Raw genomic sequence first — 16,561 nt, forward strand, 5'->3', positions numbered from 1 at the left:
TCCAGCACCCACATGGCAGTTAATAACTGTCCGTAAATCCAGTTCCAGGGCATCTGATGGCCTCTTCTGTCCTCTACAGGCATTGCACGACATGGGTACACTTACATATATGCAGGCAATATATGCATACACATAAAAAAGTAAATTGCTGGAAAAGTATTTACCCATACTAATTATTAAAATTAATTAATTTTATTTTGTCTCTGTGTGTGCTTACACCATAGTACATGTGTGGAGGTCAGAGGACAACTCTTGGAAATTGGTTCTCTCCTGTCATCTTGTGGTACCCAGGGATTGAACTCAGTCTACATGTGACCACCTCTCTCCACTCAGCCATCTCCCTGGCCCCATATTAGTTTTAATTTTTTTTATTTTATTTATTATTGTTATTTTATGTGTATACATGTATTGCCTGCATGTAGGTAAGTGCACCTCTGTCATGCAATGCCCACGGAGGTCAGAAGAGGCTGTCGGATCCCCTGGGACTGGAGTTACGGACAGTTGTTAGCTGCCATGTAGGTGCTGGGATTCGAACCTGGCTTTTCTGCAAGAACAACCAGTGTTCTTAACTGCTGAGCCAGTTTTAAATTTTTTAATATTTATTTATTCATTGTGTGTGTGTGTGTGTGTGTGTGTGTGTGTGTGTACGTGTACGCATCATGGTACATGTGTGGAGGTCAGAGGACAGTTTTGTGGTGTTAGTTCTCTCCTTCCACCATGTGGGTTCTGAGCATTTAACTCAGCTTGACAAGCTTGGCAGCAAGCACCATTACCTGCTGAGCCATCTCACATGCCCTCATATTAGTTTTAAGGTGTTTCTTCTCTCCTGCTTGGACTATCTTGATAGCCTTTTAATGTTTGCCATTACTTCTGTTTCTGCATTTCATTTTCTCCCACTCCAGTCTGTCAGATTGATCGTTGTATAATAGTGCTTTGGTGGAGGTGATCATTTCCTTGCTTAAAGGTAGTGATCAGTTCCCCCATGCCTGCTGAACACAATCCAAATTCCTTAACTTGTTATTTAGTGTCATTTGTTCCTCCCCGTTTTTCTGAACGTTCTCTAGTTATCTCACCTTAAGCTCCCCACAAACCACATGACAAAGTTCTTCTTAATCTCACCTTGTGCTTTAACTTTTCTGGCCTTTGTATATTTCTGCCTCCTCTACAGTTTTTAAGAGCATTGATGTCAGTATGTCATCCAGACTATCCCTGAACTCCTGAGTACCAATGCTCCTCCTGAGGAGCTGGCATGACAGGCTGCCCACTGTGTCTGGCTTGCTTCCATTTGTGATATCCCTTCTGATTTCTGTCCTTCAAAAGCCTGTGAATTGAGTGCTGAGACGTGTGGCTTGGTAGTAGAAAGTTTGCCTAGCATGCACAAGACCATGGGTCCTAACTCCAGTACTGGAAAAAAAGTTTTCTGTAGCTCTTTTAAGGGCTAGTAGCCATTTATTTGAAACTTGTATATATGAATTACAACAATTTCAGGCCATAAATTATGAGACTAAGGAGTATCCTGATTCAGTTGGAAACTATGGTCAGGGACCAACCACATCTTTCTTCTGAATGTTTCTTTATTTGCCAACTGCCCTCCTCCAAAGGTATTTAGCACCCTGCCTTGCACTGGCAAATGGTCCCCACCCACAGGAACTTCTTTCAGGGCCTGCTTTGACAGGAGAGTATGAAAAAATTCTGCCTAGTTTTCCTTGTCATATCATGTGTCATGTATTCAATTATAGGAAAAATATATCGTCTGTCAGATTTATTAACAAGTGTTCCTAAATTCAATAAATGATTATAATCCAAAGTTTTAGTAAATGAAATGTTGGGCACTCCGAATTAACTTCACATTTAAAAGTGTTGTATTTATAATGATATAACAGTATATACCCTATGAGTACTATTACTATTATTCTGACTACTTAATTTCACGTGGTATTTAGCTCTTGGTAAACTCACAAATGTATGTTTAATTCATATGTATCTAACAATACTAAAAGTCCTAATGTCCATATATAAGAACAGCTTGGGGAAATGGGTTCAGGATTACCACTTGGAATGTTGGGAACACATATTTCCCCCCTATCCCCAATTCCAGGGCTGCATACATCTATCTAAGAGGAAGATTGTGATTTCTTATACTTATCAGACCTAAAACGTGATCTGTACTTGATCTCTTGGTGGTCCATAGTGGGATTAGGAAGGACCCACTTGGGAGTCTCTGTGAATGTATATGCCACTCCCCGCTGGTTTTACATGGCTTCACTGTCCCTATGAGGAAAATATTATTTTGCCTGTTTCAGAGATGAAGAAACTGAGCCAATATGAAGTTTGGTAAATTGCCTGAAGTCTCCACAGAATCAGTAAGAGTCAGGATTTGTACCCAGGCCTGCCTAGATCAATGCCTATACTCTTTGCATTAACCATGCTGCCTTATAAGTAGGGTTTCTCAATGTCCTTAGCCAACTATAGAAAATACACTCTCACAGCTTTCCCCTACCTCTCCTTCCAGGAATCAATTATGTTGTTCTTTTTGAGTTGCCTAGGGGTTGTAGTGATAATGACTGGAATTAGTCAGACCTGGGTTTCTTTCAATCATGAGTCTGTCACTTACTACATAAGTACGACATTGGGTAAATAATTTCACCTCTCAAAGCCTCAGTTTCTTCATCTGTAAAATGGGAATAATACTTCACTCTTATGTGCAAATAAAGTGGCATTGTATATAAACACTTTGCACAGGGGGCAGGCAGATAAGCCTCCAGTGGAGGTGATCATCACTGCTGCTGTCACTCTCGTTGGGTTGTAATGACAGCAGTAATGGTAGGGAAGATTAAGAGTGCTGTTTCCCTTGCTTCTTTTTCTTTTATACCCACTGAGAAAACAAGAATAGGGAAACTGATAGATCTCCTGATCCAGAAAGCTCTGGGGCGAACCTCATTACCATTTCAGAAGAACCTCCAGCTCTGGGGAGTCTAGAGGTCTGTGAGGAGGTAGGTGGGTATGGGGAGATGGAAAGGACTCTTGGACCCTGCTCAGGAGGCTAGCTAGGATGAGGAGAACAGTGGAAAGGAAAGTCTGCTTCTGAATATCCACTGTCAGGCCCACAGCCAAGTTCTTGTACTGAGGTGGCATTATGGTGAGGTAAGAACTGCACTACAGCAGATAAACAGGAAGAGGCATTAGTGGGCATTTAACTGAGATCTCAGACAGCTGCCAGAGGGCGTAAAAATCTAGGCCTACACAAGGATGTTTCTTGAGTGATAATCTCAGGGAATGGCTTAACAATTTAATATGCATGATAAAGAACTTTGCATATGGAGAATGTATTCCATTTTCAATGATCATCATTTGAAGGATCAAAGCTTTTAAAGGCATTTATGTCTAATACTGAGCTGTTTCTAATAATTCCGTGAATTAACTCTAATCATTGTCTATCTGCCTATGACTTTTCTCCTGCTCTGCTCTCAGGAAGAAGACAGCTTCCTAGAAAAGGTAATTCAATCCACGGGTGCTTATGAAGGTTTCCTTGGGCTTGATTAACACATAACTGTGGTCCCTGGAACTTGTCCCTAGGCATTCCCATGTCTGTTACCTCTGATGCAGTGAGAATCCCCTAATACCATACTGTCCTGCTGGGTGTCTACAAGTATACTTGAAATACAAGAAAGATGTGTATACATCCTGTCAAGTTATTGATGCTAAGTACATAAAAGAAATACACCTCAAGGGTCCAGATGTTTTTAAAATAAAGTCTCATGTATCACAGGTTGGTCTCAAACTCACTATGTAGCATGGATGACCTTGACTTCTGATCCTCCTGCCTCCACCTCCCCAGTGCTGGCATTACAGTACTCCTGGTTTTATGTGGTGCTAGGGAATCAAACTCAGAGCCTTGTGCATACCGGATAAGCACTGTACCAACTGAGCTATAGCCCCAGCTTCTAGATGTTTTTGTGGTACAGGGAATAGAACCCAGGGCCTTACACGTGCTAGGCAAATATACTACCACTGACTACACCCCTAGCCAGATTTTCATTTTTTAATTACCAGGCAAGTGCTCTACCACTAAGCTACATCATAGACCCAGATCTGTCTTGATGTATTTCATGTGAAAGTTCATGAGTTGGAAGGTGCTATCTAACTGCCCCCATTTCCAAAGATAGTAAAACCAAACAAGCCCATTTCTGTTTCATTAAGAGTGATTTGGAGGCTGGGGAGATGGCTGTCAGAAAAGTACTTGCTCAAAAGCATAAGGACCTGAATTTAGATCCCCAGCACCCACATTTAAAAAATGGATGCAGTGGCACACATCTGTAACCCCAGTGCTGGGAGCAGAGTAAGAGGTAGGTCCCTGGAGTGTACTAGCTAGCCAAGTGTAGCCAAATCGATGATTCCATGTTCCATGAGAGAGCCTGTCTCAAAAATTTTTGGAGAGGATCTTGAGGAAAGACACCCAGTGTCACGCTCTGGCTTCCATATACATATATGCACACACAGGTACCAGCACTGACATGTTCATAATACACATAAATGTACCCCCCACAAACACCAAAAGAGTTATTTTGTGTCCTTAATAATAATAGAAGTTATTAATTATTCAGAATATTCAAGTATAGTCAAGAAATAGAGCATAAGGCAGAATTGTGGCACTAAATAGGATTATAAGAGATCATCTAATCCAGCCTTCTTCAGACATAGACAGGTATTTTCTGCATTCTAATAGACAAGATGCCCAAGGCCCAGAAAGGTGAAAATGCTGTGGAAGTCTCATTGCTCCAAAGCACAGAGGTGTGCAGTGTGGGCACTGTTTCCTAAATGTCCAGTGACTTGCTCCCACTGCAGTGCCTTACGACTTCTCTCTCCTCAAGTAGAGATGCCAGGCTCCACTCAGGACCACCAAACTCAGGTGCATGAGCTTGACTGATGTTCTACAGCACCTTACTCCAGTACCTGACAAAACTTCATCCTCTCCATTTGGTGGCGTTAAATGCATTTTGAGGGCGGAGATGCTTTAGTTATTATCATTAAGATCAACCAGACACAAAATGTGTCTTGTTGAAAGAAGGCAAAGTGCCTTAGTTTCCCTTTGAATATCAGAGTTCACTATAATGGGTGGAACTTTGTTGAGAAAAGTACTGTTTCCCGATTTTCTTACTGTATTCCTCTGTAGACTTCAGAGACACAAGCAGGACATTTTGTATTATCACACATAAATTTGGCAATGGATAGTAGATAGTATTTATAACCTACTGACATTTTATTAACCTTTTAAGACACTGAGATTTGAGACAGTTCTGCTTCCCAGCTCCTCTCTGTTAAGGGCAGTCCATGTTCTGTCTATTCACCTTAGACAGTGCCTTGTGTTTCCTTATGCCTCAGTACAGGAAAAACTTCAGTTGGATGTCAGATATTTTTGAGAGTACATGAGCCATTGCTGAATAATTTATATATAGTAAGTTTTGAGGCATCTGGTAAAGAATCTGTACATGTGTTATGTTTGATCCAGAAAGTTAGCAGAATGTATTATGAAGTGTTTGGGCTCAGATATGGGGTAGATGCCTGATATATATATATATATATATATATATATATATATATATATATCCCTCAAATGAAGTCAGTGGGTGAGCCACTCATAGAAGTTATGGCAGCTATACAGAATGAATATCAAGAGATAGCATCCCAGGGAAAGAAGGGAAATAGAGTAAATAGAAAAAAAAAAGAGAGTAAATGTGAAAAATCTATGTTGCTATGTTGAGAGCATTGCATTCCTCCTTCTCTTTATTCCCTTAAGGAGGCACAGCAACTTTGAACAATCATCAGTGCTTATTAAAGAGCATACTAAGAAGAGACCTCAGTGTTGCTGTAGTGTATGTGGTCTCTGCAAATATAGACAAATGTTTATTTTCTTTCCCTTAAAGTTACATGGTTGGAGGTAATGGATGAGACAGGCAGTTACATAATGTTGGGCAATTTCTGAAAGTTGGCCATATATAGTATATGACCTGGAGGTGAGGGAATGAAGAGAATATCAAAATATGAGCATGGTTTTCTCCACTGGAATTTTCTGAAGGCTCTCTTCAGATATTCTTTAGCCTGTTTTTAGATAATTTTTCATTTAATTTATACTTGAGTACATAAACTAAGAAAGAAGGATGATTTCTTTTTGAGTGTTGGGAGACAATTGTTTGTTTTCTACCTGTTTTTCAAGTTTGAATTTAGGTATTTGTGTAGTTTATGTCACTACCAGACTTTTGTCTTACATTCTTTCAGAAGAATCTAACAATGGAAAGGTAGGTCCAAGGAACAAGGGTTCCTAGAAATATTTGCTGAGCTGTTGAAATTTCTAGAAGGAGACCCTTGACTTTTCATGATATTTCTAGCTCTTCAGTTACCATATTCCATTTTATTACTTTTGGATCTTGAGGCTTATGATTAGGACCCTAAGATTAGAACTTTCATCAGTCCAGAAGTATCCATGTATGTGAATCAATGTGGAAAGTTGTCTTTAATTCCTGAGAATCAAAACAGTTTCTTTAAAGAAACAATGAAAATTACCAATGGTATCAAGTGGTAAGACCTGAAGAGTTAGTTTAAAGTACACTGATACCTAAGTGTAAACATGATCTCTCAGAGTACCATACTGACAATTGTGATTTAATGGTCCAGCCACAGATAGTATGTGTAGACACAACTGTGGCTGTATTGTGTTCATGCAGTGCCAGTTCTCAGTCACCCTTGAAGGGATGTACAATGCAGAACATAACCACAGGATGCACACCATAAGCTCAAATGAAAGGATTGGTGGTTCAATGAGTACAGATTTTCCCTGTGAGAAAAATGTAAAAGCTTAAAAGACAGAGATCCTATTGTACCCATACAACCAGATTTTAAAGATTTAAGTCTTTATTCTAAGGTCCTTTGATTCTCATCCCTTTTCATCTGTTAGGAGAAATCCCTTCTGCAGATGGTTCCCTTGGATGAAGGTGCCAGTGAGCGACCCCTTCAGGTCCCCAAGGAGATCTGGCTTCTAGTAGATCACTTATTCAGATATGCCTGTCACCAGGTAAGTAAGAGAAAGCCTTCTCTGCAACTTTAGAATGTGTGTGAGTCCTATAGGAAGTATAATATTTCACATCAGTATAATGCTTTTAATTTTACCAAGCTCCCTGCAGCCTCACTGTCAGACCTCTGAAGCATGTAAGCTAACAGGTACCTAAGGCCACGTTCTGAATCTGGTAGCCAAGCTGGGCCCAGAACTGAGAATGCCTGTGGCTTGTTTATGTACTTTACCCTAGACAACTGAGTGCCCCAGTCTAATACTTATTTTAGCTGTCCTATATCAGATTACAGATTTTGAAATCCAAAGGTAACTTCAAGCCTTTATTTCTTTAATGTACTTCTTTTAAGTCCGATACTAAACCACTAGCTACCTCTAATTCATTCCCTTTAAAAATCAGAACTTTCTTGGTCCCACTTGAAGGCTAATGTTCTTAGATATATGGAAGACCCATAGGACTTGACAGCAAGTTTTAGCATGATGTGCCATGTACTCCTTTCCTAGCATTCAGTCTTGCCCATGTTTGAACGTCTTTATGCTGATGCTGTGTGCACTCTGCCCTGTTGTCCAGAGGCTCTCAATGGAACACCTGTTTATCTGATCTGGGCATCTATTCTCCTACCTTATCAGGTAGAGGTTGAAACTATTGAAGGCTGTTTTCTTGTTTGAAATAATGTATCACGTGGATTATAGAGCCGATAGAGGAAAACAATGCATCATCCACACCTCCAGCCCTAACCATTGATAACATGTGCATGTTTTTCTTCCTGCTGTTCTCCTGGTCCCTGGGAAATCTTCAGAACCTAAGGGGTGATTATCTTGCCATGTTCCTTCATTCTCTCTTCTTTGGCAGGAGGACCTGTTCCAAACCCCTGGAATGCAGGAGGAGTTACAGCAGATCATTGACTGCCTGGACACCAGCATTCCTGAGACCATCCGTATCCTTTCTGCCCAAGACTTGGGAAGGTACACAGATACTTGAACAAAGTCTTGTTCCCACCTAGATTTGATGTGTGGGTTTCTAGATTGATTTTGTCATTGTCTTATTAGAAGATAACCACTAACTGTGCAGTCGTTTTCTCAAGACTTTTCAGGAGCTTTTGGTCTCTGTGTCACAGCTCTGACTGAGAGGAAACAGAGGATAGGTAACAGCTTTTAATGAGCATACACCATAGGAGCCACAGCACCAATACTGTTTTCCTTCAGCAAGTTGGTCCCTCCTGCTATCCCTTCCTGCCTATGTGTTATCACTAGGGCAGGAAGAAAGATGAGAAACACAGGCAGCTTGTTTCTAGGACCCGTCTAGTGCCAAGTGTCATTATGCAGGCTTGTGCCCCCTGAGTCTAAAGTTGGGTGAACTCTCCCAAGGGACTTTGGCTAATTAATTCTGTACCAATTTAGCTGTAGAGTACCTGGTCAAGTCCCAGGTAGAGCCAGTATATTCTGAATGAGAAGAGATAAACCATCCTTTCAGAGGCTTGAGGAAGGGAGCCTGTCAGGTCTCTGTGTAGCCTTTCCCCGGAGTCATTTCCCCTTGACTTAAGGTAATTCAGCTGGCAGTAACCACTCTGTGGCTGAAGCATTGCTCATTTTCCTGGAAGCCCTGCCAGAGCCAGTCATCTGTTATGAGCTGTATCAGCGATGTCTAGACTCTGCTCATGATCCTCGGATCTGTCGACAGGTGAGTTTTACTGCTCTGAGGATGTGCTTAACATAGGTTTTCATCTAGAGAGATCATCATATACAGCAGGCTGTATGGTAGGATGAGTGTGGATCTGTTGGTCATCACAGGGCAGTGCTTGCTGCCAAGCCTGATGACCCAAAATTGATCCCTGGAATCCATAGTGAAAGGAAAGAACCAATTCCTACAAGGTGTCCTCTGACTTCCGCACATGTGCCCCCACCCCCTGACACACACACACCAAATAAATGATTGATTAATTAAAGTTGAGACCCTTGAATTTTGGGTTGTGTTATTTCCTGTTATATTTGACATCTTTTCTAGTTGGCCTGTTTCTGTTGACAGAAATCTTAGTGGAATGAATACCTGAAGTCTGAGGCAAGACTGGCAAAGCTCATTGTATGTGCAGTTCTAGTTGTCATTACCAGGAAGAGTGGGTGACAATTGGGAGCCCTCCCCACCCTTTCCCTCCTTCCTCCTGCTCCCCCTCCCCCTCTTCTGCCTCCTTATCCTCTTTTTCCTCCATCCTCTTCTTCCTCCTTGATGAGTTTTTAATCTTGAAACATTTTGGTCCACAATAGCCAACACTACCTATGAATCATTGTATCAGTGAGTACTGGGGAGGAAGTCCCCAACAGTGCCCAGTGACACTGTAAAGAAAACCACTTAGGTTGACAGATGCCTTTGCAAACTACCAGGAGAAAAGGGAAAAGAACAGATGAGCACCCACCTTCTTATGAGGCATTGAGTATGAGTCTGTGGACTGCATGGATTTGAGTAGAGAGGGACCAAACAATACTCACTTAAGAGTTATAGTTTGGCCGGGTGTGGTGATGCACACCTTTAATCCCAGGACAGGCAGGCAGAAGCAGGCGGATCTCTGTGAGTTCAAGGCCAGCTTGGTCTACGTAGTGAGTTCCAGGACAGCTAGGGCTACAGGGAGACCCTGTCTCAAAAAGACAAAAAAAAAAAAAGCGTTTGTAGCTGAGCATGGTGGCGCACACCTTTAATCCCAGGACAGGCAAGCCTGGTCTACATAATGGGTTCCAGGCCAGCTGGGGCTACAGAGAGACCCTGTCTCAAAACAAACAAAAAAATAGTTATAATTTGACAGACATTATGTTGACCATGAGTAAGTTTTCAAGGGCAGTGACAGACAATTAGGACCTATAAAGGTTGGACAGCAAATTACTTTTATGGCAGCTATAAATTCTTATTCCCTTCTATCTATTTTGCTTACCACCCATTCTTCTTCTTAAAAACAGGTAATTTCCCAGCTTCCGAGATGCCATAGAAATGTTTTCCGTTACTTGATGGCATTCCTCCGAGAACTCTTAAAATTCTCTGACTATAACAACGTCAGCGCCAACATGATCGGTAAGAGTACTCCATAAGAAAGTCTGTGCAGGAGTGTTCGTGGAGGGTAATCTTTATGCATTGTGCCTTATTCCTTATTCCGTTTTCAGAAACATGGCAGTCACTTCCCTCCTACAGACCTTGTCCCCTGCACCCCCCCAACCCTGTGGCCTTAGTCAAGTCACTATCTGACAAAGGGTTTCCCCTCTTTCTCCCATCTTCTAGCTACCCTCTTCACTAGCCTTCTCCTAAGGCCTCCACCAAACCTCATGGCAAGACAGACTCCAAGTGACCGCCAGCGTGCCATCCAGTTCCTTCTCGGCTTTCTGCTTGGAAATGATGAAGACTAAGTCTTTTCCTATCTGAGACTCTAGACGAAGACTATCTTGGGCTCCAAGTATTTCAGAATGAATTGCAAGGTCATGACACAGAAAGGGTCTATTACAGAATCTCAAGTTCTGTTAATAGTACAAAAACAGAGTCTCCTAATCCGTCCTTTACCATATCCTACACAGCAAAATACTTTTAGATATATATTGCCAAGCCAAAGTTACCATATTTTGATGTTTTTTGTGTTTTCTCTTTGTAAAGCAAAGAGGTCGGTATTTACACTCCTTTACCTAGGGATGTGTTTTTTGCCCTGCTACCTAGTTTTCATGATTGTCCTTAGTACCCTAGGCCTAGATTCTGAGATGCTCCAATTCTCGGCCTTACAAGCACTACTTGCTGTAGCTCAGACTTGTCTCTAGTCCTTTGTGTAATGCACTTTGGATCCATCCTCTCCCCATGTCACTCCTCTACACTCTTCCACTCAGTCCATCACTTTAAAGGAAGCCTGGATGAGGCTAGTGACTCCTTGGGTATCCTCAACAGTGAGCTCACTGTCTAGATGTGATTGTTACATGCATTTGTGCATTTCTACTACAAAGGTATCTGTGTGTCACTGTAACATTGACCTTCTCATGGATCCACACTCGCTGGAACCGTATCCTCTTGTTTCAGATCATGTTTAGTTACATAACTTTAGGAACTGTGGAGATGCCATCCCATTGATGTGGGAGAATCACAGTCGAAAGGGAACCACTTTGAGTCTTTCAGGAGTGAAAATGTTCATGCTTGACAAGTCCTGCTTCCTACTCTCCTTTTCCTGGTAATATCCATATTTGGCATGAGGAGCAGTCCTAGATGTTAGGGAACTCACCTCCCACTGGAAATCCACTTCCAGAGTAACACTTGCATCATGGTCAAAAAAGGAGTCTCTGCACCTCAAGTGAGGCCCTGTGGAGCTATTGCTCCTCCCCAGCCTGGGTACTTTAGGTTAAGCCTCACAACCGTTTTTTCTATCTTCTGAAGAATCAGAGGACAGACGTCACCCCCTCTCTCACAGGACTGACTCTGGGCTCCACATCTGGCTCCTTCAAGGAAAGAATTTAGAGACTTTTCTTGGCTCCTAATCACAGTATCCTGTGCTGTATAAGAGACTGGCCAGTGGGACCAGCCACACACATTACCTCTTCCACCTGAAATGACCCTGCGAGCTTTGCATTTTAGTCAAGCTTTGTGGGACAGACTTTTTTTTTTCAGTGAATCTGTTAATTGGCAAACAAGCCACCAGCTACTGACTGCAAAACTGCCTGGTGAAATTGTCTTGCCTCTGGTTTTCTTTCATTGAAACCAACCCAAGTTGACCTATTCTTGCCTATTAATATTGGATGCAAGGAACTCATACAGCTCTGTATACAGTCTTGGGCACAGATTCCATTACTCTTCTAGCACATCCAAGGAGAAAGGCAGGAAATCATCCACCATCGAATGGTGTTCCCATCTCTTCAAAACTGAGTTATTTGGAGAAGAAAAGGTATGTATCCTGCAAATACTGGTTAAACACTTTCCTGGTTAGGAATTAGAAAATAGGAGTCAAATTATTGGTGCCAGCTAGCTGAAGATCTGATAAGTCAGAGGCCAATTATTGCACTTGGTTAATGGAAGACTTTTGAACAGAAGAGTTTTGTCATATCCATTAGGCCAGAAAGTAATCACAGAAAGAGGCAGATGATAGGAGCTGGGGCAATGTGGTACCACAGAGGAATGCTTCCCCTGGTCCCATTTTCTAAGATCTTGCCAACTTGGGGTGTTTGGGTGACCAAGGATGTGGTGGTTAGTAAGGGCTCTGTGCAGCATGCATGTAGTGTCCTTCCTTCCTCAGACCAGAGCACCAAGTTGCTTCACTGCCTCAACCTTTTAACTTTTTTCCAGCTTGGCCTGGGATGGAGATATATATATGGTTGAGGGTTTTAGACAATCTCTAGGTGGTGGGGGGTACAAGACAGATCAAGTGGAAGAAATCTGTTTCCCTACCATGCCTATCCCAGCACGCCAACCTCTAATTCCTATTCTTCCAAGGTACTTTTTCATAGTTCCTCTGAATTAAGGAAGGGTTTCAGATCCAACTGGTAAGGAAGTACTCTGCATCTGGTGTTTTAGGGAAGAAATGGTTCAAATCTATGGGGTGACATTGCATTAGTCTCCCTTTCACTGTTTTCTGATTCTTAACCTGTAGTTCTTTATTTCCGCAAAATGTCTTGGTCACTGAGCAAAGCTGCTAGTGGGATTCTGTATTTTGTGTCATCTTTTTTATCATAATTTATTGCAATTTTTGAATAAATATATGTTGTGTGAAAAATCAGTGTGATATTAGTCAGAAAAAAACTGGAGGAGAACGGGCTGGAGAGATGGCTCAGTGGTTAAGAGCACTGATTGTTCTTGCGGAAGACCCGGGTTCAAATCCCAGCACCCACATGGCAGCTAGCAACTGTCTGTAACTCCAGTTCCAGGGGATCCGATGGCCTCTTCTGTCCTCCACAGGCATTGCACTTACTGACTTACTGACATGCAGGCAATGTACTCAAAAACATAAAATAAAAATAAAAAATAAAAAAAAAACTGGAGGAGGGAGACTTCTGTCACGAGTGTCACTTGACTTTGCCACAATCCCTACCAACTTATACCTATACCTGTTATCACACATTTCACAGAGAAATACCATTTCAAGTTATTGTGCTGGGGCTGTATCTCAGTGATAAAGTACTTACCTAGTGTGTATGAAGCCTTGGGTTTGATCCTTAGCACCAGCACCACAAAAGTTTATTTTCCTGGACTGGTGAGATGGCTTGACGGGTATAGACACTTGCTACCAAGGCTGATGAACTGAGTTAGATCCCTGGAACTCATTCTGTATTCGTTACTAATCTGTTGTTTTAATAAAAACACTATGACTAGAGCCACATATAGAAGGAAGAGTTTATTTGGCTTATGGTTCCAGAGGGAGAATCCATGATGGCCAGGGAGGCGTGGTTGCAGGAGGCCAGAGTAGAAAGCTAAGCGATCACCTCTTCAAGCAGGTACAGGAAGCTGAGCAATTCTGGAGTCCAGCAAGGCTTAATAACTCAGAAGGCCAGTGATGTACTTCCTCTAGCATGGCCATACCTCCCAAAGCACCACGAACTGGGGACCAAGTGTTGGCGCCTATGGGGAAGACACATTCAAGCCACCACACTGGTCTCACTTGAGTTTGCTGCAATCCCTATCAACTATACCTGTATCTCTTATCACCAATCTTTTAGAGAAAGGTCATTTAAAATTATTATGCTAGGTCTGCAACTCAGTGGGCAAAGTGCTTAACTAGCATGCAAGAAGCCTTGGGTTTAATGCTCAGCACCAGCACTATTAAAATGTATTTTCCTGGACTGGTGAGATGTCTCAATAGGTAAAGGCACTTGCTGCCAAGACTGATGACCCAAGTTAGATCCCTAGAACCTACATGGTAGAAGGAGAGAACTGACCTTTGAAGTTGTCCTCTGATCTTTACACATGCGTCATACATGTCTGTCCCCCACGATACATGAGAAAGAAAAATTGGGTCTGGAGAGATGGCTCAACAGTTAAGAGCATTTGCTGCTCTTTCAAAGCCCTCAAAGTTTGGTTCCCAGCAACCATATTGGTTTGCTCTCAGCTGCCTGTAACTCGAGCATTAGGTCCTCTTCAGGCACCTGTACACCCATGACATACACACACACACACACACACACACACACACACACACACACAAATAATTACTTCCAAAAAGAATCAAGGAGACAGGACTATGGAGATATGTGGCTCAGTTGGTTAAAGTGCTTACTGCTTAAACATGAGGAAGATCCACCTGCCTCTGCCTCCCAAGTGCTGGGATTAAAGGCGTGCGCCACCAGGCCCGGCTATGATAAATATTTTTTAAAACGTAAAAAGAAGATGCATTTTCCCTGAGAGATGAGAAGCCATATATGTTCAGTGACTCATAAAGATGTCATGTGCTTTCATAGGACAACAAGTACCCTGATTTTAAACCTAAGGGTTCAGGCAACAGTGAGTATATGAGAAGAAATTTTTCTTTTTCAGAGGTGAGGTGTGATGTGAAATGAAATCTCACTATGTTGCTGAGACTGGTCTTGAACTCTTAGACTCAAGCAACTCTCCTGACCTAGCCTCCCTTGGGACCACAGACACATACCACCTTTTTTATGTGTATGAGTGTTTTCCCTACACGTATGTAAGTGCACCCATGTTGTACATGCCTACAGCAGTCAGAAGAGAGCATCAGAGTCCCCCAGAACTGGAGTTACAGATGATTGTTAGCCCCCAAGTGGGTGCTGGGAATTGAACCCAGGTCCTCTGATAGAGTAGCCAGTGCTCTTAACTGCTGAGCCATCTCTCCAGCCTGCACACACTACTTTTGCCTGGTCAAATATTAATTTTTTGTGCATATAAATGTCACAGTAGGCCACATCCATGATCCCTCAAGCTCCAGAGTTATGGCAAGCCCTAGCATACACATTTCAGGGGAACCTCATTCTTTTCGACAGCCTAGGTGGATTAGACATGACTCCTAAAGAGTCTGTTTTCATATATTCCACTTTAGAACCTTTGAAAACCTTAATGGCTCTTGGGGTGATGTAGTGCATACATTTAATACTTGGGGGGATGGAATGAGCTTTCTAGTACTTTGAGAGGATGTGCCTGATCTGAGCAAGGCACCTCTGTACCCTGGCCCATCTCCATCATGAATTTGTGGATTCTGATTTCATTACCCCTGAGACTGAGGCAGCCTCAGCAGGAGGTTTCTTCCCAACCAGGGCCCTCCTCCTGTTCCCTCCCACTGTGAGCCTGCCTGTGATATGTGCAGACTCAGTGTTGTCAGGATGTTTTTTTCTAGCTCGACCCAAAGGCTTGGCAGAAGAATGTGAGTCCTTTCAAAAGATTTCCTCTCTGGGAATGGTGACTGACACCCAGCACTTTCTATGGAGCAAGAGTCAATGTGGTATATGTGACACAGTAACTGTCCTTGCTTGAGGTTACAGAGAAAACTGCATCCCCCACCTGCCCTAATTCTCTTGTGTTGTAGGGGCCCCAATTGGGGCCTTTTTGATTCAAGACAAGTTGAAGAACAGGCTCTTGATGTGACTTAATAATCCATAGCCACACACTGTTTCTATTGAGCCACAAAATCTTGAGAGAATCATAGTAATGATTTGATCCAATGTCATTATGCAAATGGAGAGTTTCAGAAAGAATAATGATTGGCTTAAAGTCACATGGTTAGGGACACAGTATGGCATAGTGGGGAAGAAAAGGGGCTTAAGCTTTACAATTTAATGTAGTTCAATGAACACTATTCATGTCTTAACCTGTACTCACCAGTTAACATTTGGCCACAGTTGCCTTATCTCAGAGAGGCCTGATGTTCAATCTAGTTCCTGCCACTTCCTTATTGTGTATGACTTTGGGTTACTTAACCTGTCGTTTCCCTGCCTATAATGAAATAGGTATAGTATTGACTTTATATGATGGAATTACATCAGTCTCATCACTTCCTTGTAAAAAATCCCTGAAGGACTTCTCAGTACATTTAGAACAATATCCCAATTTTCTCATGACCTGAAAAACCTGGCATTTTTAAGTGGAAAGTGAATTAAGCTGCCAGCATAGTACATGGCACACAGAAGCTCCTGTGTCGATTCCCTGCTCCTCCCAAAGTTCTGTGCTAGCACACTGACTTTAGGTTTCTTATTTAATGCTAGTAACCTTGTCAGATAGACAAGAACCTGCTGCTATTCACCCTATTAAATGCCCCTTCTTACCCCCTACTGTGAGGCATGCCACTTGACCAACACTTATACTTCTGTGTTTCAGAGTTTACCCACAGACTATTTTATGTATATTTTTATTGAATTTTTGTGCAATTCATACAATAAATCTTAATCATATTTAGATACCCCTCCCCCAACTGCACCCCCTATAGCCCCACCACCAGGTTTCCTGTATTCTGTCATATGTATTAAGGCCTATTGAGTCAAGCTTTTGTACCCAGATGTCCCTCTATGCAAGTTCATCCCTTAGATAGAGTCTTGTACAGACATGGTGTT

At 42.2% G+C, this 16,561-nt stretch overlaps 1 protein-coding gene across 2 annotated transcripts in view; it reads left to right on the forward strand.

Moving 5' to 3' along the window:
- Positions 1–12,873, forward strand: part of Ocrl (OCRL inositol polyphosphate-5-phosphatase) — a 58,192-nt gene extending 45,319 nt beyond the window's left edge. Inside the window, exons 19-24 of one of the 2 annotated variants that reach the window (XM_029560411.1) lie at positions 3,472–3,495; positions 6,953–7,069; positions 7,917–8,001; positions 8,617–8,744; positions 10,010–10,121; positions 10,326–12,873. In XM_029560411.1, coding sequence (XP_029416271.1) covers positions 3,472–3,495; positions 6,953–7,069; positions 7,917–8,001; positions 8,617–8,744; positions 10,010–10,121; positions 10,326–10,450 — 591 coding nt within the window. In that variant the 3' untranslated portion in view covers positions 10,451–12,873. The remainder of the gene's footprint in view (positions 1–3,471; positions 3,496–6,952; positions 7,070–7,916; positions 8,002–8,616; positions 8,745–10,009; positions 10,122–10,325) is intronic. The other variant, XM_029560412.1, reaches the window with a different exon arrangement.
- Positions 12,874–16,561: the final 3,688 nt, after the last annotated feature.

The sequence above is a fragment of the Nannospalax galili genome, unplaced genomic scaffold, assembly GCF_000622305.1.
Source record: "Nannospalax galili isolate Female #2095 unplaced genomic scaffold, S.galili_v1.0 scaffold371, whole genome shotgun sequence".
In the NCBI taxonomy this organism is placed as follows: domain Eukaryota; kingdom Metazoa; phylum Chordata; class Mammalia; order Rodentia; family Spalacidae; genus Nannospalax; species Nannospalax galili.